Source organism: Argopecten irradians, chromosome 1 (assembly GCF_041381155.1).
Source record: "Argopecten irradians isolate NY chromosome 1, Ai_NY, whole genome shotgun sequence".
Taxonomy (NCBI): domain Eukaryota; kingdom Metazoa; phylum Mollusca; class Bivalvia; order Pectinida; family Pectinidae; genus Argopecten; species Argopecten irradians.
This window is the reverse complement of record NC_091134.1, coordinates 52,985,302-53,008,058: the sequence shown is the minus strand read 5'-3', so window position 1 is coordinate 53,008,058 and position 22,757 is coordinate 52,985,302. Positions and strand designations below refer to the sequence as shown.

General features: G+C 35.2%; 1 protein-coding gene across 2 annotated transcripts; it reads left to right on the top strand.

Annotated features, from left to right (window-relative positions):
- Nucleotides 1-12: 12 nt before the first annotated feature.
- Nucleotides 13-22,681, top strand: LOC138332945 (kinetochore protein NDC80 homolog). 2 transcript variants are annotated; one of them, XM_069281001.1, is made up of 16 exons: nucleotides 13-124; nucleotides 3,086-3,368; nucleotides 4,038-4,149; nucleotides 4,344-4,430; nucleotides 7,055-7,231; nucleotides 7,579-7,656; nucleotides 7,771-7,864; nucleotides 8,873-8,967; nucleotides 9,506-9,650; nucleotides 10,631-10,836; nucleotides 11,108-11,254; nucleotides 12,190-12,279; nucleotides 13,131-13,223; nucleotides 15,614-15,753; nucleotides 16,989-17,091; nucleotides 20,173-22,681. In XM_069281001.1, the coding sequence occupies exons 1-16, from the start codon at nucleotides 13-15 to the stop codon at nucleotides 20,293-20,295; spliced, it is 2,085 nt and encodes a 694-aa protein (XP_069137102.1). In that variant the 3' UTR covers nucleotides 20,296-22,681. The 2 variants fall into 2 exon arrangements, with proteins under 2 accessions (XP_069137102.1, XP_069137112.1); XM_069281011.1 differs by lacking the exon at nucleotides 13-124 and adding an exon at nucleotides 562-678.
- Nucleotides 22,682-22,757: the final 76 nt, after the last annotated feature.

The following is a 22,757-nucleotide window of genomic DNA, read 5'->3' as shown; positions in this document are numbered from 1 at the left end:
CCCGCAGTCTCAATGTCTCGTAGGCATGCGCAACGAGAAGAAAGCGGGAAGTTCAGTGGAATTGAATATTTGTTTACACTTCACACTCTCTTCGAGCCGACTGTGCATACTTTATCAAGTCGTAGTAAGTCGTGGATTTGTAAGGCCGATCTGTATTTGGTTTCATCTTTGATCATCTTCTTGTTGCCCAACGAGGGGACAGTTTCCATTATACATATTTTAAAAACACCATTCCCAATTAAAAGTTTAAAAGCCATTTTGTGATGATTGACAGTCGACAAAACTCGAATCTCTGCTAGCCTACTGTTATATGCCTAGTTCTGTGGACAAGTTCAGAACACACATAGCATATATAAATTAGATCCTGTCATATATACAGTTTATCTACAAATCAAATAAATCCAAGAACTGCGCTTGGCATTTAATTTTCAATTTTGAAGGGTTGTCATACAAGTATAACAGAATGAGATAACAGGTACGAGTCCTGTATAGTAACACAGGAGTTAGTATATAGGGGTATTTTATATATATTTATACTATATCTTATTGACAGAACGTGAAACTCCTGTGATAGTAACGTAGATAGCTTATTAAACAAAAAGAGTGAGTTGGAAGTATTAATTACAACTGAAAATCTGGATATCACAGCCCTTACAGAAATATTACCAAAAAACAAAGGTAATTTTAAGGAAAGCGAGTTCAACCTTAAAAATTTTAATACCTTTCACAACTCTACCACAGTAGGAAAAGGAGTGATCATCTATGTCAAAAAACTATACAAGCAACTCTATTAGACAATTTCCAAAGAACAAGGGGCCGCGGTGGCCGAGTGGTTAAGATTTCCCGACATATTACCACAAGCCCTCCACCTCTGGGTTACCACAAGCCCTCCACCTCTGGGATGCGGGTTCGAATCCCATGTGGGGCAGTTGCCAGGTACTGACCGCTGGTCGATGGTTTTTCTCTGGGTACTCTGGCATTCCTCCACCAACAAACCTGGCACGTCCTTACATGACCCTGGCTGTTAATAGGACAAATAAACAAAATCCCAAGAACAGTTTTCCAGGAGAGTATTTGGTGCACTATTGGATTGAAAGGAGCAGACAAACTAGTTGTTGGTTGTATATACAGAAGCCCAAACAGCAGCAGAGAAAATAATAACTGGCTGAACAATACAATATCAGAAGCCTGTGAACTCTTGTCACACTAATTACTAATCCTTGGAGATTTCAATTATGGGAATATCGACTGGGATAATCAATCAACTAATATGGTGCTATAGGAAGTAGTATAGTAGTTATAAATTCCTAGAAACGTTAAATGACAACTTTCTCATTCAAAGCGTTTTTGATGAAACACACCATATATCGAACCAAAGAGCAGCAACCTTATATTAGACCTCATCTTAACTAAAGAAAACAATATGATAAAAGAAGTGGAGTACAAAGCCCCTATTAGTAAAAGCGACCATGTATCTATATTTTTCAATATTCAACTATACTGAAAACACCAAAACCAAAACAGATCACACTTAGATATTATCAAGAAAATTATGATGACATCATGAGGAAAGAACTGAGAGAAATGGACTGGGATAGCTAGCTGAATAATAAATCAGCACAAGAAGCCTGGGATTACTTTTAGGAAACAATTAAGTAAATCTGGAAAAGAAAGAAAAAAGCTATTGGGTTGCAAACGAATCAATGGATGCAATCAAAAAGAGGCTGTGGAATATAAGCCTGCAAGCACAGATGACATAAGCAACATTTTGTTTTAGATTGTTTTGATGTGACTTGGTGTTAAAAAACTGTATTAATGAAACAATAGTTTATCAGGAGTTAAGAACTATTTGGTTTCTAACTATACATCAAATTTGGATGTATTCATAATTGTGTGAATTAAAATTTCATTTCTTTTTTGTGTTTTAAATCTGAAGATTTAAGTTTTTAAAAGGGATGGCACAGTCAGTAACGGTGTATTTTTCTAAAACATATTTTAAAAAAGAAAAAAAAAAAGCCATTAAATTCTTCTCATACAAGTCTCTTCAAAATGTATTAAAAATCAAAGCAAAGATGAAAGTAATTTTATTGTATTTCAATTTGTTTTCTCACATTTATAACAAAAAGGTCACAAACTACAATTAAAAAGGTGATGTAGAAGAGTTATCTCCCTTCCGGAAAAAAAAAAATTAAATCCATTATTTTGACAGGAAAAAAAGGTTCTAAATCACTTTTAGCTACTTTGAAAAAGGTACCTTATTATTTCTTTACTAGTGTCTGATCACAATTGTATTGTACATTTAGGGGGAAAAAAATCATGTAATTTAATTTATTAGGATAACACCATGCTGTGTATGTACAGCAATATTCTGTCTGAGCCTGATGTTTCTGTGGATCATTGGAGAGAGGAGACCTGTTTTTTTCTGTCAATTCAGTCTAGACATTTACAAAAAATATGTTTATAATACTTCAACAAAACAGATTATCTGTATAATTGCTAACTACAGATTCTGATTTAGATATTCAATGTCAACCGTAACATTATATTTAGTGGTTTATTCTGCATACTATAATTTTATCATACATCTGCAACAAAAGATTGACCATTTGTTGGAATTGTGAAATTTTCAGTTTATCTGAAATTTCACCTTGGAAGCTATTTCTGGTAAATTGTCTGTCACCTTAAGTTCCTGTCAATATTTTCTTCACAAATCAGTATAATTCCCTATGATGATTTCTAGATCTGTTGACATAATTATCACTGTAGGTTTGCCAAATATGGTCTGTTCAAGCATGATTAGATGAAGTGGAAACAGTCTTGTATTATTGAAGGGAGTGAAAAAGTCATTCCTCTATATGACGCAAGGGGTAAAAATATGCTTACATTATAAATACTCCAGACACCAGGTACATTGATTCCATGAAGGTTGATCTTGAGTGAAGGAAATAAATATTGTTCAAACTGCAGACTAATGATCATGAGACATGACAAAGAAATATGTTCAAATTAAAGATTAATAAAATAATTTGCTTTATTATTTTTTTAGCTTTGTTTATTAATTGACTTTTGTTGTTTTTGTTTACAGTAAAAATGCGGAAATCTGTATCAAATGCATACAGTAGAAGACCATCCTCTGCGGAGCGATCGTCCACAGGATCTCGTGGGTCTTATGGTCGACGTGCATCATCACAGGAGCGTCCATCCCTGTCTGGTGGCCCACTACGTGTCAATAATGATGCAAACAGAAAAAGTGGTATTCCACAGCAAAAATGGTCCAGTCAATATTCACAGGGTTCATCAAACGGTGCTGCCAACCGGAGCACAGTCTCCAGATACAGTTTTTATGGGTCAAATCAGCAAAAGAAAAGGTTAATACTAAAAATTAAGTCTACTCCAACCAAATACACAACTCATTAAATTTTGGCATCAATGTCAAATTGCATCACTAAATGTATTATAGTATTTTAAAAGGTGCATTCATAAAAAAATACTGTCTGGTACATTTTTGCTCTCTATGGCATTTTTATAAAAAAAATCTTTTAATTGGTACATTCATGTCATGATAATTTGAAATGAGAAGAAAAAAGGTATGCAAATGTTTTGTAATGTAGATTGAATTATTTTATAATGAAGTGTGTATTGCAGCAGTTCAAATTGAGACATTGAAAAAATTTCTTATATTGTGAATGTCATACCATTTGTGTTGCTGTTCTTTTGAAAACAGACCTCAAACAGGACCAGACAAATTTGAGAACACAGATTAGCACATTAATTACACAAAGTAAACAGGTATTCAAAGTGTTGTATTCCGTCGTTGCATATAACAGAGTTAGCTCCTTTGCGGGTAGGTATCCATTGTGATTTCATTATTTTGTGAGCACAATTCATGCAATTTCCTTCAAAAGTATGATGTTTTGCTCGCAAACACATGATGTCACAATCAATAGTGTTCATTAGCCTTCCCCAACGAAATGAAAAGAACACACATTTTACTGTTTGTTAAATGTTGTTTTACACTGTCAACAACTAAATTTCAGAATGTCCCGGGGTAGTGGTATGGGGATGAGAGGACATACTGGCATCACCAAGGACCCTCGGCCTATCTCTAACAAGTCCTACCAACAGTCATGTATTAAAGACCTAGTTCTGGTAACACATTTACTGTTGAATGTCAAAGCAATCGATATGAAAATAATAGTCTCCATAACATATCAAAAATAATATAAAAGCAACAGACATATTTTTTATATTTCATATCATTACAAACATTGTTAACTATTGTAGAATGATTGAATTTCCACTTGTCTGGTTTCATGGATTAAGATCAATTTGTTCTGTTTCAGTTTTTAACAGAAAAGCAGTTTCCACAATCTATATCTCCTAAAGTTCTACAATCACCAACCAGTGGAGATTTCATGAAGATATTTGAGGTTTGTCCATCCCCAACTTTTGATGTGTCATGTTGTCAGTTAATAAATAGACGCCTGTTCTGCTATTTCTTTATCACCTTTATCAGACATTGTGAAATTTGCTGGTTCAACGGACATTTCCGGCAAAATTTGACTCGGACCACCTATTTTAAAATTCCGGTCCAGACCAACCGTCCGGCGAAAACGCGTCTCTGAAGTATTACGCAGGTGCTGAACCTGGCAAAAACGTAAACTGCATAAGATGAATCAGATAATCTTGAAAACAGCTGCCTGGATACTTATTGCAGGAAGTTATGTTTACTTCAACATTTTTACATTAATGTTCGGTCCAGCAAAATCTTGTTCGGTTCGGCTTATTCACAGTCCTTGCCAGTTCGAATGTCCGGCCATTTTTTTTAACTTTGGCAATGTCTGCTTCATGCGTTGCCTAAAAGTTACATACTAGATATAAATATCACTATGTCTTTGTTTACATCTCAACGTACGCTTTTTAGTAGACAATTTGAATTCTTGTTAGCTGATCAAACTTAAAAAAAAGCATAGAGACCTACCTTACCAAATATGCCAGAGCTTCAGATGGACGGTGCGCCCACGCCTATCTCGCATATTTATTGAAAATGACGTACAATATTCTTTCTGGATGTGCCGATCGGCACAATGCAAATACATATGGTAAAAGGAAAGTAACTGCGGTCCACAAGACTGTACCAATTCCTTAAAATCATAACTGGATTTGGCACATGGCGAGTCTTGTCAGATCCATCCTGACCTACCGAGAAGAAATGTTAGCATGGATAAATTTGTCACTGAATCTAGTGTGTTTATTATTCTGAGAGATAGAGACAGAAATTAGAATGGCTGTTAGCATTGTTTTAAATTTGTTTTGATGTGACAACAAGACCCGTCATTGCAATGATATATGGGTCAGTGGTAAGTGTTTGATGCTATTTCTAGTGAAGAATTTAAATGGTCAATTACATGAGTGTTTAATGAAAAGAGTTCATGCTCTGCTTCTTATTGTTATCATTATTTTTTTTTTTTTTCCTCTTCTAACTAATTTTGTGACTGTTTCAAATTTTTTAAACCAGTAGGTCCAAGTTCATATTTGTTGTATTTTTGGCCCACTATCATCAGATGGTGGGCTATTCAAATTGCCTTCGTCCCTGGTCTGTCCTCCCGTCCGTAAACAATTCCTGTCACCGCTATTTCTCAGAAAGTACAGAAAGGCTCCGTCTCAAATTTCATGTGCAGGTTCCCCTACGGGTCTTGTTCTGCATATTGCATTTTTTGACCAATCGGTCAACAAGATGGCCGACAGACTCCATCTTGGATTTTGATAATCGAAGATTGTTACTGCTCTTTCTCAGAAAGTACGGAAGCGATCTGTCCCAAATTTCATTTGCAGGTTCCCCAAGCACATTAGTTGTGCATATCACATTTTAGAGCCGATCGGTGAACATGATGGCCGATAGATAGCCATCTTGAATTTTGATAATTGCATTCCTGTCAACTTTCAGGAATTGCAAAGAGGGAGAAAGCGCTTGAGCAAATTGTCAACAGTTCAACTGAGGCGCTATGTGTCGCTTATCATTATTATATGTGATGTTCTAGCATAAACCCTGTTTATCTTTGGAAAATATTAAAATAACATAGGATGGAAACATTTCCATATTTAATGAATTTATATACTATAACTTAAAAAGTTGTATCTTCAATTTCAAAGGTTTTTAGCATGAAAAAAACAACATTTGTGTTATTAATCAAGAGTAGAAAGAGAAGGAGAAACGGCATCCGTCACACTTTTCTGTGCAACAGTTATATCAACAGAATATTGTAGCCATCTGGGCTGGGGGCCCCGAGAGGGGGTACCTGTCTAAAGATGTTAACATTCAGTATACAATAAAAGTTATTGAAAAATAGATACGCATTATGGGTTGATTGAATAGCTTGACACAAAAAATAAAACAACAAGCTGCAAATTTAAAGAGAAAATCTGTATACATTTCCAAACTTTATCAAACTTTATTAGCTGCTCATGCTAGTGCAGACACAGCAGTTTGAGAAAGATCTTATTCTTCAGTGTCAAAAATTAGTTACAACATCAAAAAGAGCAAGTATTTTGGCACAGACCTGCACTGTGACGGATTGATGCTTGTGTGTGAGCTAAGATAGTAACGGAGTTTGATTTTGATAGAGCTGTATATGTGGAGATGTAAGAAAAGAAGGATAATTTTCTCTATCAAAAAATAACAGAATAAAAATGAGATAAAATCTGTTTCAAATTTTCTTTTATTTATCCATTAACATACAAGGTAACATAAGTATACAATCACAAGAAAAGCTGGCCCATGGTTTCGGAAAATGCCCCCCTCTTTTTGGCTCCGATGAGTCATGCTCATGCAAAATCATCTGAAGCTCTGACATGCACATGGTTCAGAGGACAGATGGGCTTGTATTGATTTTCAATATTAAAGAATTTCAATAAGCGTTTTACAGGATCTGCCAAAATATTAGGGGCGAAATAATAAAACTTATTTTTCTGCTTTATTGATAACTACCTAGCTGTCAAAATCAACTTCAAACTCAAAATGTGTAATTTACTTGAATGTGTTTTAATCTTTCAGTTTATATATGGTTTCCTGAGTCCCAAGTGTTCAGTCAGCAGGGATGATGTACCCAGGATTATTAAACAGCTTGGCTATCCATTCACCATTACGAAGAGTTCCATGCACTCTGTAGGCAGTCCCCATACCTGGCCTACACTGTTGGCAGCTCTCCATTGGCTTGTCAACCTTATAAGGGTAACACTACACACTACACTCAAATACTGTAACACTATATTCAATTATTGATGTCAAGAGTACGACAGTACTTCCAAAACATCCATGTATTTTTTTATTGTCTATGTCCATTTGTTTGAATTGAATTTGAATCAAAATATTTATCAATAGATGCATTAAAATTATGTGTACAAAACTTTGTTCTTATTGCACATACTGAAAATAAAGTTGAAACTGGACAAATCTAATTATCAAGAAGTACAATATTTAATTACATAGGTACTCCATCCTAGCAAAGGAAGGTGTATGTATTTGATTGTATGAAACAATCTATGATATCTCATTCAAAATGTTTCATTCTATTTCAGTGGGGTCTTTCAGATCTTGAGAGTGTCTTTTTTCCCTCTGTTGATGATGACTTTGAAAATTCTGTCCCAGAGACCAAGGTAAAATAATTTTCCATATCACAAACTTCCAATGTGGAATACATTTGGGGTAGGTGGGGGCTTCCAATGTGATCGATAACAAATTAAAAAGGACTATTTTTATATGTATTTTAGGTCAAGTACGACTATTTTGAACAAACCTACAGTGCATACATGGCAGGACAAGACAGTTTTGAGGACTATGATGAACAACTTGAAGGGAAAATGCGTATGTATTCTTGTAAGACGATTTCAGTACATCATTTGAGACAATGATTGACTATTACAATTATATAAGGTTCAGTGAGCTTTGTAAACAATTGGAATTTTGAACTTCTTCTTGGTACTTAGCCCAGAGACCTGGTCAAAGTCCATACTAGGCAGAACTGCTACTGTTTGTTGAAATGAATAGCCTTGACCTTCATTCAAAGTCACAAAGTTCTGAAAGTATCAGGTTAAGACTAATAGAATCTTACATGGGCCTGTCAGGTGGACAGGGATATCTAAACCGGAGTAAAAGATTTTAGCTGGTCAACCCGAGGCTTGCTGAGGGTTGACAGCCAAAATCTTTCATGTGGGTTGAGGCATCCCTGTTCATCTGACAGACCCATGTAAGATTCTTTTTCTCCCATACTTTAAAAAAATATTATGCAGTTATATACATTTAGAAACATTTCCAAAGCGCCGCCATCATAGGAACATCGCAATGTGTCAAAATCTATGACGTCACCGACAATAGTCGCCGTATGTAATGATGACATCACATCATTGTCTAGCACATGTGAGCTATCTTTTCCCTACCTCGGAAAAAAACAGAGTTATCTTTGATCTTTTCCCTAGCAACCGTGGAATAACCGTGTCAAATATGGAATAAATTGATTTCTACATAAATATAGGGTTATAAGTATTGTTTTTGGCATGGACACATTTTAAAGAAAACAAAATAGATCCAGAGAAATCAAAGATGCCCAAGGGGCCAATTTGTACGTACCTTTTTAGAAGGGAAAAAATGAAAGAGAAAATTTTGTCAAAAGAATTTTTTGAGCACTCTGCCATAAATGAAAAAAGTAATGTTTGTGAAGGCAAAACAATTATTTCCATGTTGCTATTAATTTGATAAAAGGTCCTGTGTAAGAAATGACGGTTATTGTCCAGATGATAGTTATTGATAATGCTGCTGGCAATGTCGCACCATTAGTTGATTTTGATGTAAAACTGTTTGAGCACTCGTTTACAGATGAGAGGTACTGTGGTACAGGTGGTGGGAACACCTCCCTGGAGATGGAGCACAAGAGATTACAAGCAGAGCTTGAACTACTGGAGAATGAGATGGTTAGTTTACTAACTGTTGGCCATATTGTTTTGTTTTATTGTTGCATTACTTTGAGTTGAGCATTCATAGAAGCAGTCAAACCTGTTTATAAAGACCACACAAGGGTAAAAAACTTGTTATACGCAAGTGAAATTTGGTTTCAATTGGCTATTTGAGACCCCAAGAAAGTCGTCTTAAAAAGTAGGTGGTCTTTATATTAAGAATATGGTAGCAAAGATAGGTTTTACTGTACTTATCGTGCTCAAAATTGATATTAGGTAAGATATTGTGCCAAAGTAAGTGTATTCTTTTGATAAGAAGGTATCTTGCCTTTTCATTAGATAATAAGAGAATCATTTAAAAATAAAAAAAAACAGATGCTTATTCCAAGGCAAACTTTATGTTGCAGAACATTTTATTTGCTTGTATTTCTACAATATGTAAATCAAATTATTTTGGAATATTGCTTTTAAAAGCAAAAAAAAAAAAAAATGAGTAAGTCATCAAAATCAAGAGTCAAGAGTATGATAAAGGAAGATTTTGTGTTTATTGTAACAGGACGGTTTTAAAACATCACAAGAAGCAAGAGACATGCTTAAACTGGATGTTGTGCGTTACACAGAGCACTTGTCCAAGATAGATAACCACAGACAAGAACAAGAGAAACAAGTAGCAGAGGTGGAGGAGGAACTGAATGAAGCCAGTAAGTTGTATTAAAATCTAAACCAGAGCACCTAGTAGGTGGACACTCAGAAGGTTGTTATTAGTCCACTCTTAGTGAAACCTTGAAGACTAGCTTTTCCCTCCTCTCTGCCAAAATTGGCAGCACACTTGTTGCTTCATTTCTACATGATTTTTACCAAGCTGCACACGTTCAAACAAAGATATTTACATTTCCGTTTTCTCTTTGCTATATAATCTTACCAACTGGGAAATGATGCAAGAATACATACACCAAAACACTGACTTCCGCAAGTAATGTTAATGCACATTAGATTTGGCCTATTGTTTATTTATTTTTAATTCTTCAATATAAACAATTTGAACGTAATGCAAATCTGAAATCATATTTCACAAAGTTTAATTTTATCAGAACATTAAATTTGAAAGAAATATTCGGTTGAAATGTATTTACTTTTCTTTTTTGTTAACTAGTTTGTAAACTGCATTTGTTGGACAAATATTTCAACATGATAATGCGTGTCATTTAAAATATATCTGTCCAACAAATGCAGTTTACACAACAGTAAACATTGAAAATAAAAACATTCCTTAATTAAAGTATAAGAATCAAATATTTGGGAAGATATTGATTTTTGCTCAAAAAGAAATCTGTTATTAGATGCTTCCATTTCTCTCATTTTATTAAATTTATTGTTGAATCTTGTGGAGACTTGCAGAGGTCATGTATCTGAAATGCTCAGTATGTTTTATTTATTTTTTAATTGCCGAAACATTTCATTGTGTTTATAAATACACTTTTTTGATACATCTTTTAAAGAGAAAAGTTACCTCAAAACAAATTAATTACCTGTATTAGAATTTTTGTTGCTACCTCTAATGAAGATAGTTCTATTTTGCTACGTTCAATAGGGAATATTTTGGTTTTTGATTTGTTACCATAGTTTGCTAATGAAGTGAAGATGTTGCTGCCAAAGGTAAGATTTTCTGTTTCGGTTACAGTGGCTGATGCTAAGTGTGCTGAATCCAATAAAGAGAAGCTCATTGCATTATTTGAGGATCAGAAACTCTCACAAGCTGATGTAGAACGGATCAAGCTACATAGACAAGAGCTACAGAGACAGCGACATGAGGCAGAGCGACGAGAGTCAGAAGTAGACAAAGAAATCTGGCAGAAAGAGATGGAATTGTCAAAAGAACATGAAAAGGTAGCCATATGGCTTGAAAATAAGAAAACTTCCGTTGTAGAACCAATCTTATATTATAACACATAACTATATTGCAAACCTTCGTTTGCAAAAATCAAAACTAAAAAAGCAATTTTCATAAAACATTGGACAAGTTTCATGTTATCAGATTAAGGTCAAGATCACTTTACTGATGAATGTAGTGGTCATCTCACTGGACTGTTTATAGTAGTTGTGAAGTTATATATTTTAGAGATTAAGGATTATTGACTGACACCTATTTATTTCACAGCTAGAGGAACGTTGTAATGAATACAGCATGCTGGCACAAAAACTTAAACTCATTCCTTTGTCGGCGGAGAATGCGTATGGAGTGGACTATGAACTGAACCCTTCATATAAAGGCTACATGGAATCCAGGTTTACAGATACAATTAAGGTAAATACCGCAGACTATAAAGTACACCCAGGCCCTTTCCGCATAACGGTCCTGTTACGTGTTATTTTTATTATTTAAGGTTTAATAAATGTCTGTAGACAGCGATAAAACGTTATGAACGACTGCTAAAATTGCACACGTTTGACATATATGTTGGCAAACAGGTTATTTCCTGGAATTCTATAAAATAATTTCGCTGTGTTTTCAATGAAATAATTGGCAATCAAGTTTGCGTATATTTCATAAAATATAGGATAAAATAGCGATCATATAATCATCATTCTGTCATAAAACATTGCCTAATCGATCTCTGCAGAGACATACATTTTCTTAATGCAGTTAAAGTCTTGTTGACTACACTTGGCGCAATGCATTGTATCAAGCGTCTTATTGACTTAAACACTATTCACAACAAAATCACACGAAGTCGCATGAGATTTCATTCCTAACTTCCAGTTTCAGTTTCAAAATAGTAGCTTGAGACAGGTTATGAACACGTTATGGTGTGAATTTTTATGGTCCTTAGTCGCATTAGGCAGGAGCTCATTGAATACAGGTCATTTATAAAGTAAATATCATTGGGGGGAATCATTAAGGTCGCATAAGACAGGAAGTCGCTGATTGTTTTAATGGAAAATATGGGGACCCATTTCTTACAATAATGTTGTTGATATACATTATGTACTTATACACCTCACATCATCATGCAAAAATAAAGGATTTTATACATAACATAACTGTAATTTGAATACGGATATTAATTGTAAGTAAAAGTATATTTCAGCAAGTAAAAATTGAGGGCACTTGCTATTTTTAGCAAGTGACAAAGAATGTAAAATTTAAGTCCTGACAGGGGGTCGTTAAGACAGGTTTGACTGTATACAAAAGTACATAAAAAAATAAGTCTGTTTCGTCATGATTCTTTTACATTTTAGCCTGCGCTGCTGCAGCTGAAGAAGCAATGTAGTGCTTCTGTGCACACAAAATCTACAGAGTTGATGCAGATCCAAGAGTCTTTAGAACAAGTAAGGTCACTTTCAAAAGATGGACAAACAAAAAATCATTTATTTTAATTATAATAATTTCCAATGCATACTTTGTTAGCACAAATGCAAAGTAAAAGGTTGTAATGCCTGTAACAGTTTGCTGCCGTTCTATTATAAGATTGCACAATTGTGCTACAGTACTAGTGTATCGACTCACTGTAGTGTATAACATTTGGTACCAACAAAACTTGACAAAACAGAAAATTGCCCCTCCTGTTTAACCCCCCTATAACTCACACAGGGCTCTGTCTGACCTGGCCTTAATCATATGTCATATCATGATGTCCTTATACCACAGATATCTGTAAACAAAAAATAATATCGGTCATGGCCACTAGAGGGCCCAACTTGACACTCCTCCTTTCGTTTGTCACTGAAAAAAAATTATTCTGTTCACCACATTATGATAGAGGGAAAAAAAAGACAAAATGAATGGTAAATAAACAGCTTCATTGTGCACAAATGTGTTCTCTTCTATTTTTAGATCAACTGTCAGCCAATCACAATGCGTGTTACATAGACGCTTCATGTAGCATGTACCATGTAATGATATGTAATCCACTACAGTGAGTCGATAAACTAGTACTGTAGCACAATAGAACGGCAGTAAATTGATAGAATTAAAAGATGGATACTTGCTGTCACAAATTAATGCTCCATATCCCTTGCATTTAGTTTCTGGTAAACTGAGAAACATTAAAAAGAACTAGGCCTACTGCCAGAGAACTACATGTAAAGAAAAATGAGACTGTTAAGAAAACTGAACCGACAACTGTGACATTTTTGTTTTATTTAACGTGAGAGAGGGACCTAATGATTAATATTTATAGGTGAATGAGTATATCAACGAGATGAAAGATGATGCCAACATGCTGGAAAGTCGGAATAAACGTATGGGGGATGAACTGGAGTGTAAAAAACAGGTAACATTGTTCTTAAGGACTGTGGTCTTAAAAAATTGTATGTACATTAAATGTGGAATATTGGACAGAATGTTTGAGGGTGACTGTGTACGTATCTTTATGTGTGGGAGTATTTGAAAGTCCAAAAATATGCACACCATACCTATATTTCTGACAGAAAATCTTAGTTTTGGGGTAAGTTATTGTAAGGCATTTGACAGTGTTGTTTTTTTAGGTCACCTGAGACGAAGTCTCAAGTGACCTATTCTAATCGCCTTTTGTCCGTCGTCGTCCGTCGTATGGCGATAAACAATTTACTTTTTTGACTTCTTCTCCAAAACTACTGAACCAAATTTGTTGAAATTTTGCAGAAACCTTCCATAGCCAAAGGTCAACCAAAATTGTGAATTATATGGTCCCAGCCTCACAGGGGCCTAAAGGGGTCAAATAGGCTAAAACTTCAAAAATTTTCTTCTGAAATTCCAGAAATGGTAGAATCAAATACTCTTCATAGATTAAAAGGTCTTGAGGTCCTTTACAAAAATTGTGAATTATATGACCCTGGGGTCTCACGTACCCCCCTAGGGAGGGGGTCAAGTTTTCTATAGTTTATATAGGGAAAACACATTTTTGAGCATAATTTGGTCATTTGTAATAGGAAATGAGTCAAATGTTGTCAGAATTATCAGTATGAGAAGGCCATTGAATCCTATTAACAATTTTTCCACGACTGACCCCCAGGGGCCTGAGAGGTGGGGCCAAAAGGGATAAATAGGCTAAAACTTCCAAAATCTTCTTCTGAAATTCCAGAAATGGCAGAATCAAATGCTCTTCATAGATTGAAAGGTCTTGAGGTCCTTTACAAAAATTGTGAATTATATGACCCTGGGGTCTTATGTTCCCCCCTGGGGAGGGGGGTCAAGTTTACTTTAGTTTATATAGGGAAAATGAGGAAATAGGAAATAAGTTAAACTTTGTTAGAATTATTAGCCTGAGATAGTATTTTAACATCATATCCATATTGGTCCTGGCCAACCCCAAGGGGCCAGAGGATGGGGCCAAAATTGGTCAAAATGGCTAAAATTTCAAAAGTCTCCTTCTGAATTTGGAAATTTGATGGAACCAAATACATACTCCTAATAGATTGGAAGGTCTCTTTAAGGCCCTTTACAAAAATTGTGAATTTCATGGCCCTGGCATCTCAGACTTTCCCCTGATTAGGGGTCAAATCTATTTTATTGATATTAGAAAAACACATTTATGAACATTATTTTCTTAATTTTCAATAGGTCAAACTTGGTTAGAATTATTACCCTGTGATAGCATCATCATATCCATATTGGTCCTGGTCAACCTTCAGGGGTAGATGGGCGCGGCCAAAAGGGGTCAAAATAACTAAAATAAGGGGAAAAAAATCTTCTGAATGCACCGATTTGATGGAACCAGATACTCCTCATAGATTGAAAAGTCAGTTATAAAATCACTGACTGGTTTCAAGGGCCTGATGGGCCAATATATAGTGTTTTTGTGTCTTTGTTTCATTCTGTATCCGAACTCAGGTGACCGCTAAGGTCCATGGGCCTCTTGGGGTTTTTTTTTGGAAGGTTGTGAGTGAGTCTAGCAACAGTTGATTGCACTTGTTGGGGCCACACATCGAGATGCACAAATTTGGTAGGATGATTCCCCATGTCATCTAGATCTGCTCTGTGAGGTGTTGGGCTATATATTAAACCGGGTTCAAATGGCTGCTCAGCGCCCAAAAAAATGAAAATTTTCTATAGAAAGAAATGTAATATTGTTCTCAATTTTGGTTGGATAATTTCTTGTACCATCTAGTTCTGCTGTGTAACATTTTATCAGGTGAACCGGATTAAAAATTATTTGGATTTTAACTATGAGAAAAACTGAAAAACTTTTTGTGATAACATTATTAAGCAAAGTTACAACTAAACAACAGGATTGCCGAAAGGATAAGGTCATAAGTCCAAAGTGCAAGGTTAAATTTAGCATTTCTGATGAGCATTATCATATTTATACATAAAACAGTATAAAGTTCACCACAATGTAAACCATTGTGTCAAATCCTCTATGAATTGGTGTGATCATATTGATTTGTATTTAATCAGATTACAAATATTGCGGTAGGTTTTTATTTTCCTGTGAATCTTATGATTTAAGAAAAGGAAATAAACAATACCACAATAAATCTGTCTAAATAAGATTGCCTCTATATATATTTGGTCATTCAATCGGTGACATGGTTTTCCACACATAGAACGTCATGTTTTCAAAATTGTCAATGTGTGAATTATGCAAATAATTTTATAGTACATAGATGTGAAAGTCTTACTTTTTTATACTTTTCCAGTGCAAGCTTGTAGTTTGATATGAATTCATTACTTTATTACCAGGTTTTTCAGCGCGAGTTTCAGCAGACCCAGGAAGAGATGGAGAGTCTGCAGCGCAAGACCCGAGAGTTGTTGGAACAACAGACCTCATTACAGATGAATCTACAAGATTCCAACAGGGATCTCAAGAATGCATACAAAGAGTAGGCTTGTTGAGAAAACATTGCTGTACTGGTCTATTGTTCTTAATGCCTAAATAGGCAGTTTTTGGGATAGTAATGGCATTAGTTATTATTCCGTCACATGGTACCACCGACTTGTGAGTTAGCTATAGCCATACCTTAGGTAATTTGGGAGTTAGCTATAGCCATACCTTAGGTAATATATGTTCTCCAAAGGATGCTACATCAACAGGGAGCAAGGGTATCTGTCTGCTGAACATACCGTATTTTCCCTAATGAGGGCTCCGGGCGCGGGTAAATGGCCAAGGGGGGCGCTGTTATTTGAGACCATTTTTAGATGTTTTTTCTGAAACAGACTATAGTCATCTTGCCTTTAGTTTCGTATTTTTCTGAAACTTACTATAACCAACTTACGTTTTGAAGAAATTACATAATTATGAAGAAATGTATGCACCAGAAGTATTAAACACTGGTTAAATATGTCTGTTTCACAGAATTTTTGCATTACATGCTAGCCTGTTTGTTTACCATGCGTACACAAAATGGCGGACGGTGCTTTTGATCGCTACTTTCGTTTTGTGGCAGATGGGAATTACCGACAAGAGCACACAATAAAATGCTTAGAAATGATAACATTCCTGTTATTTAGGAACCTTTATCATAGATATACAGTAAGTATTCATAAAACCTGTATAGACATCGCTAAAATGTTGTTGACAGTTAGTCTTCATCCATACACGTGTGTGGGGCATTCAAGTGACACGTTTTATTTTGAACATGGCGTTCTCGCTGTTTCTATGTGTAAACACTTGGCAAAGATGTCCTAAGATGTCCCATGCAATAAATTTAGTGCTTATACAAGCTGATCGGATATCTGTTAAGCATCAGATGATGTGAAACGGTATTTTTCTAGTGTCTGCAAAGACAAATCATCACAATCTGGCATAAAAATTGTATAAAATGAGTTGATTTTTTTCAGCAAAAAACGTGGGGGCACCCTTATTAGAGGAGGTGCTCTTAATAGGGAAAATACGGTACCTCTTTTTTTTTTTTTTTAATATTTTTCTCACAGACCTTCACAAAGGTAATTGCACTCATCATGAACATGTTCATCATATCTATAGGTTTAATATACAGTATATTATTTAAGGATTTAGGTAAACTGAAAATTACAATTCATCAAAAAGCAAAGTAATACCAGAAACTTACTATAAGTCTATAACATAGTTCAAAGTTTTGTTTTTTATGCCTTCTAGGTTTGAACAAAGTCGGATGGAGATAGCAGAGACAGAGAAAGCCTACTGCAATTTTATGAATGATACTACTAATACAGTCACTATGCACTTGGAGAAAATTCAGGTACTTTTTAACTATGTAACATTTTGAAAAACTGAAGATGATGTGAATTTTTAAAAAAAAAGTGTGAAAGTATTAATTAAAATACTATTTTATCAGAAACATATTACTCCACAAACCAGTCAGCTGCGAATGCTTAGAGTTAAGAACTTCCTTACTGTGAATCGTTTGACTTGTAACGCAGTGAGAAATTCACTACCATGTATCCAAACACTCTACCGACTGCATGGCAATTTTTATCCCCCGCTTTCTCCAAAACGGGGGATATTAATTTGGGTTTGTCCGTCCGTCTGTAACACTTCGTTTCTGTGTAATAACTGTAACTTAGTAACAAGGTTTAATGCCTTAAGGACTCGGCCGAGTTCGATCGCGACTATCAACGGACCTTATTTAGCGGAGTTATGGCCCTTTGCTTAATTTTTTTAAAAAGTCGGTTTTGCCACTTCCATACAATAACTGTAATATTAACTGATTTTCTTCAAACTTGCTAGCAGGGTTGAATGCCTTAAGTGCCTGGCCAGGTTCGATCAACTCTATCAGTGGATGTTATTTATCAGAGTTATGGCCCTTTAGTTTACTACAAATGTTATTTTTCTGCAGTTTCTGTGTAATAACTAACAAATGTTAAAACTAATGTTGTTAAAACTTGGTTACAAAGTTAAATGCTTTAAGGCCAAACAAAATTAATTAGTTGGTTCTCAGGCCACTTTTTTTCAAATTAGATGAGGGAGGGAGGGCTTTTTTTTTTTCTTTTTTATTGTAGAAAAAAGAGACGAGGGATTTTTTTTTTTTTTAATTTCCCAACACAATAGGAGGTAAAATTCATGAAAGTTTCAATTCAAAAGGATTTTGTAACAGCAAATTATCAATACCTTGTTAAATACAACACGTTTGTTGTTGACAACGGTGGTATCCTCGGGGTAGGGCTCCAGTAATGACAGTTTTCGAGCGGCCGCGAAAAGCACATCAAAAGCATTTCGTTTACGGTTCCCACTATCACCCGTTTCGTCATGATCACGGTATTCAGGTTTTGTTAGGGTGCATGCACCATCAATTATGTCATATCGGATGTAACGGCGGAATGCTGTGACAGTCTCCCCCACTTCATCATTACTTGATCGGATCCAGACACTTTGCTCTGACCGATTGACGCCATCATTTTGTTCAGCATCAGTTTCTCGGGAAAAGTCCAATCTTAGGGTCCTTATGTGCCCTCCTTCAATGATTGGAAGAGTTCGGTCAAAGTACAAGCATCGGAGAATCCACCGATAATGTTCCATGGCAGTACGACCGTGGAACCGTGCTGAATGTGGACAGATACCAGCGACATTACGTTTTGCATATCACTTTGGCGCTTGGAACATTCATTCACTAGTATTGCAGACAAACGTTTAAGAGATGTGCCGTCTAAAACTGCCGGAGACGGACACTTTTTTACGAGAGCAACCTCGTACGTTTGCCAATCAAAATCACGTTGGCGCTTGGAATACTCGTAGTGTGAATGCAGACAAGCGTTTTTAAGATGTGATGTCTAAAATCGTATAAAAACACGGATGCGGACATTTTTTCCGGAATTTTGGTCCACGCATACAATCTTTTTTTTTTTTTACTTTTACAATAAAATCGGCAATGCGGGGCTTAAAAATGATATGCGCGCGGGCCTGAGAACCAACTAATTAATTTTTTTTGGCCTAAGGGCTTAGCCAAGTTTGATCGCCACTTTTGACAGATGTTAATTAGCAGAGTTATGACCCTTTGATTTGATTTTTTAAAAAAAAACATTTTCTGCCACTTTCGTACTATAACTGTAATAACTATTAACTGATATTCTTCAAACTTGGTAACAAAATTAAATGTCTTAAGGGCTCGGCCAAGTTCTTTCGCCATTTGCGACAGACCTTATTTAGCAGAGTTATGGCCCTTAGATTTGATTAAAAAAAAGTCATTCATGTTATATTAGCTCACCTGGTCCGAAGGACTGAGGTGAGCTAATGGGATACCGCAGTGTCCAGCGTCCGTCAACGCTCAACTTCTTCTCCATAACCGCCGATCAGATTTCAACAAAATTTGTCTGGTAGCATCCTTATGGGCTAACTGAAAATTGTACAAATGATGGGGCTGACCCCCCCAGGGGCCTGAGGGGCGGGGCCAAAAGGGGTCAATTTGGCTATTTCCATATAAACGACTTCTTCTCTGAAACTAAGCATGAGATAGCACCCATACTGCAATGGTAGTAATGTTATAGGGTGGGGATTCAAAATTGTACAAATGATAGGGCTGACCCCCCAGGGACCTGAGGGGCAGGACCAAAAGGGGTCAATTTGGTTATTTTTTTATAAACAATTTCTTCTCTGAAACCAAGCATGGGATAGCACCCATAATGCTGAAAACTGAAAACAAATTTTTTACAATATTTGTAACAATTACGATTTTGTTTATAGAAATGTTAAAGTGTAACTCGTAGAAGTGGTGGTACAGCTAATGTAGCCAGAGCTGGCACATTTACCTGTGAATTTAGCGACATTAACGGAGCACTGTAAATCTGAAAAAATAGCCACACTGTTTTGATACACGGTAGAGAACTTCTCACTGCGTCACAAGTCAAATGATTGACGGTAAGGAAGTTCATAACTCTAAGCATTTGCAGTTGACTGGTTCGCAGAGTAAGTCTTAAATTACGAGTTGATTAATTTATTACCTCATCACAAATTAATTTTGATGAAACATTCATTAGCTATCTAAAAGTGATGTTGTTAAGAGGAAATTGAAGAAAAATTTCTGGATCTTATCAAAATTGATCATGTTTTGGTCCTTTTATCCTTGAAAGTTAACTTTCTAGTTTATATGGCAAATTTAATTTGGTTTTATATTCTTGTACAAAACAAATCAATTCTGATAACACAGACTGATAAACTTGGATAACACTGAATACAGATTGCATTAGTTATAGATTGACTTGATAAGATTGATTCCTAATATCGGAGTAAACATTCAACTTTCAAGATATATTAATGAATTTCACATTGTTATGTTGCTTCTAAGAATGAAAATAAGTTGTCATAATATTACTTGAATTGTTTACAGGGTCGATTTGCTGACCTGTGTCTCGAGTCGGAGCAGATATTACAACAGGAGAAAAGAGAAGCACAGGATAACCAGACACTCTTCAAACACTTACAGCCCCCATCAAGGACCGAAGGCAAATGAAAAATTACACAATGTGCAATTTTGGGAAATCTGAAAGTGAATTGTTAAGAACAGGATAGTTTTAATTTATCCTAAAACATTGTGACCACTTTGCTGTGGATTTCCAGCATCATTACCTATTGAGCCGGGGAGGGGAAATTAATCCTTAAAATTGTTTTCCTGTGTAAGATAACTGATGTGTCATTTTTTGTAGAAGTCTTATAGAAAGAATTGCCCAAAAGCAATGTACATCATTTCTGGTGTAAAAAGCTGTTGTTTTGATCTACTACTGAAGAAAGTTAGGCTGCTAGCTTAACCCTTTTTTTTTCTTCTAGTTTTAGTATTTTAATTAGTAAGTAGTTGAATGGCACAATATCATGAAATTTAAAAGGAAACTTTGGATTGCAAATGGTAGGCCGAGGTCAGAAGACATTAGTTTCTTAAGCTATAAAGAAAGCTGAATTGCATTCGATAAGTACAGTGGACCCTCGATAATCCGGACACCTTTGTTTCCAGCCTAAACCATCCGGATCATGAGTTTACAGGATTGCCAAATTCGGTGTTTTTAGGCAATGAAATTTTCACGTACAAGTTATATTATAATAAATACTTCGTTCGTTAAGTTTTATAGGTGTTTTTTTTTTATATAGTATTACGTTAAGAATATGAAATAAACCTATTTCTTTTTGAAAATACCAAACCGAAAGCCATCGTTAATTGTGTACTATGTATGCATATAGCTAGGTATCCCACTCTTGATCTGTCGTACAGCAAATTATGTTTCAAAATGCCTAACCCAGGATCATATCATCTACGTTCTTGGCATAAAAAAACTATGCTAAAAATAGTTGTGAACATTTTATGAACTCATATAATTGTTATTTTGTATATTGTGTGTTTTTATTGACCATTTCCACAAGTCTTTGCTTTCTGACTTAGAGACGTGTGTAACAACCACCCGCCCGTTCACATCTAACATCATGCACAATGTCACACACGTGTAAATGGCATGTGCCGTAGCCTTTATATTTTATACCATAGATGATGGATTCGAATAGATTCACATACATTTAAAATACTTTTTAATTTTGTGAGTATAATCTCACTTTATTGTATCCGAAACTCAGAGCGATATATTCTGCATGCGAAATCAGTTAGGTATCTACAGCATATATACCGTACCCATGCTCAAACTGCATGTAAATTTATCTGCTTCATACTTTTTTAGAATATCAGGGTTTATTATCTGCTATCAGAAAATATCTGAATGAAGCTGACTCAGAAAAATGTCATCAGATAGAATATCCTTTTATTCCTACTAATATAGAATATTTCATGAGGAATGTACAGGGCTCAAAGGATCTGTACAATATAATGACAAAAAATAATATTACTCCTACAGGGAGGAGAAATTGGGAAGATTTAGTTCAGTTAAATCATTTGAAATGGGTTGATATGTATAAAAATTACGTAACACTCTTCGACGCACTTATTCCATTTTCCTTCAATAAAAAAAAAATCCTTTTTGGTTTAATTTCGCAAAATCACAATCAGATTTCATAAAAAATAGATAAAGTAATTTTCATTTTGATTAAGAACTAAATACATATATATATATTGCTACATATGAATTTAATCTTTTATTGAGACATCTACACTTATAAATATATATATATAAACAAAGAAAAAAGTATGTGTCCATGTAGAGTTGAATATGTAAACAATAAAACTCAACGACCTTCCTTTAGTACTTTCGCCATTTCATGATGGCTCTTCAGGAATGTTTATTTTTCAAAGAACAAATTAATGACGTCACAAGGTACACACGTTTACATAACAATAATATGAAGTTGCGCCATTTTCTTCATATTATTGTTATGTAAACAACATAACTGCAACCTCCAGCTATAAAATCCATAATATCCATATCGATATTTATACTCAATACTCTCTCTCTCTCTCTCTCTCTCTCTCTCTCTCTCTCCCCCCCCCTCCCCCCCCCCTCCCCCCTCTCTCTCTCTCTCTCTCTCTCTCTCTTGTAAATGTATCATTAAATGTTGGATGGGTGTGTGTATGTGCGAGTATAGAGTTGTGTATATCAAATGAAAAAATGAGACATGACAATAATGTGGCTGATGGTGATGAAGATGATGATGATGTTACTGTTGTTTATGTAGATGAAGATGATGGTAGTGAGACTGCTTATTATATGTTTGATGATTATGACAAGGATGAGGATGAGGATGAACATAATGATGTTGATTAATGGTGATGATGATGAGGATGATTATGATAATGAATGAAGATGACAATGATGTAATATCACACTATTATATGAACGTTGTCTTTGGGGGGGGGGGGAGTTACACAAAAAAAAAAAAAAAAAAAAAAAAATGGAAAAATAAAATAGATTAAAAAAAAAAGAGAGAATAAAATCTGTTTTATGTTGGAAGACCTTTCTAAACTGACAACAGTCCTCGTAC

Coding starts and splice junctions, on each gene's coding strand:
- LOC138332945 (XM_069281001.1), top strand. CDS start 13: ATGTCTCGTAGGCATGCGCAACGAGAAGAAAGCGGGAAGTTCAGTGGA. Junction 7,232..7,578: donor GGCTTGTCAACCTTATAAGG/GTAACACTACAC, acceptor ATTCTATTTCAG/TGGGGTCTTTCAGATCTTGA. Junction 9,651..10,630: donor GGAGGAACTGAATGAAGCCA/GTAAGTTGTATT, acceptor TTTCGGTTACAG/TGGCTGATGCTAAGTGTGCT.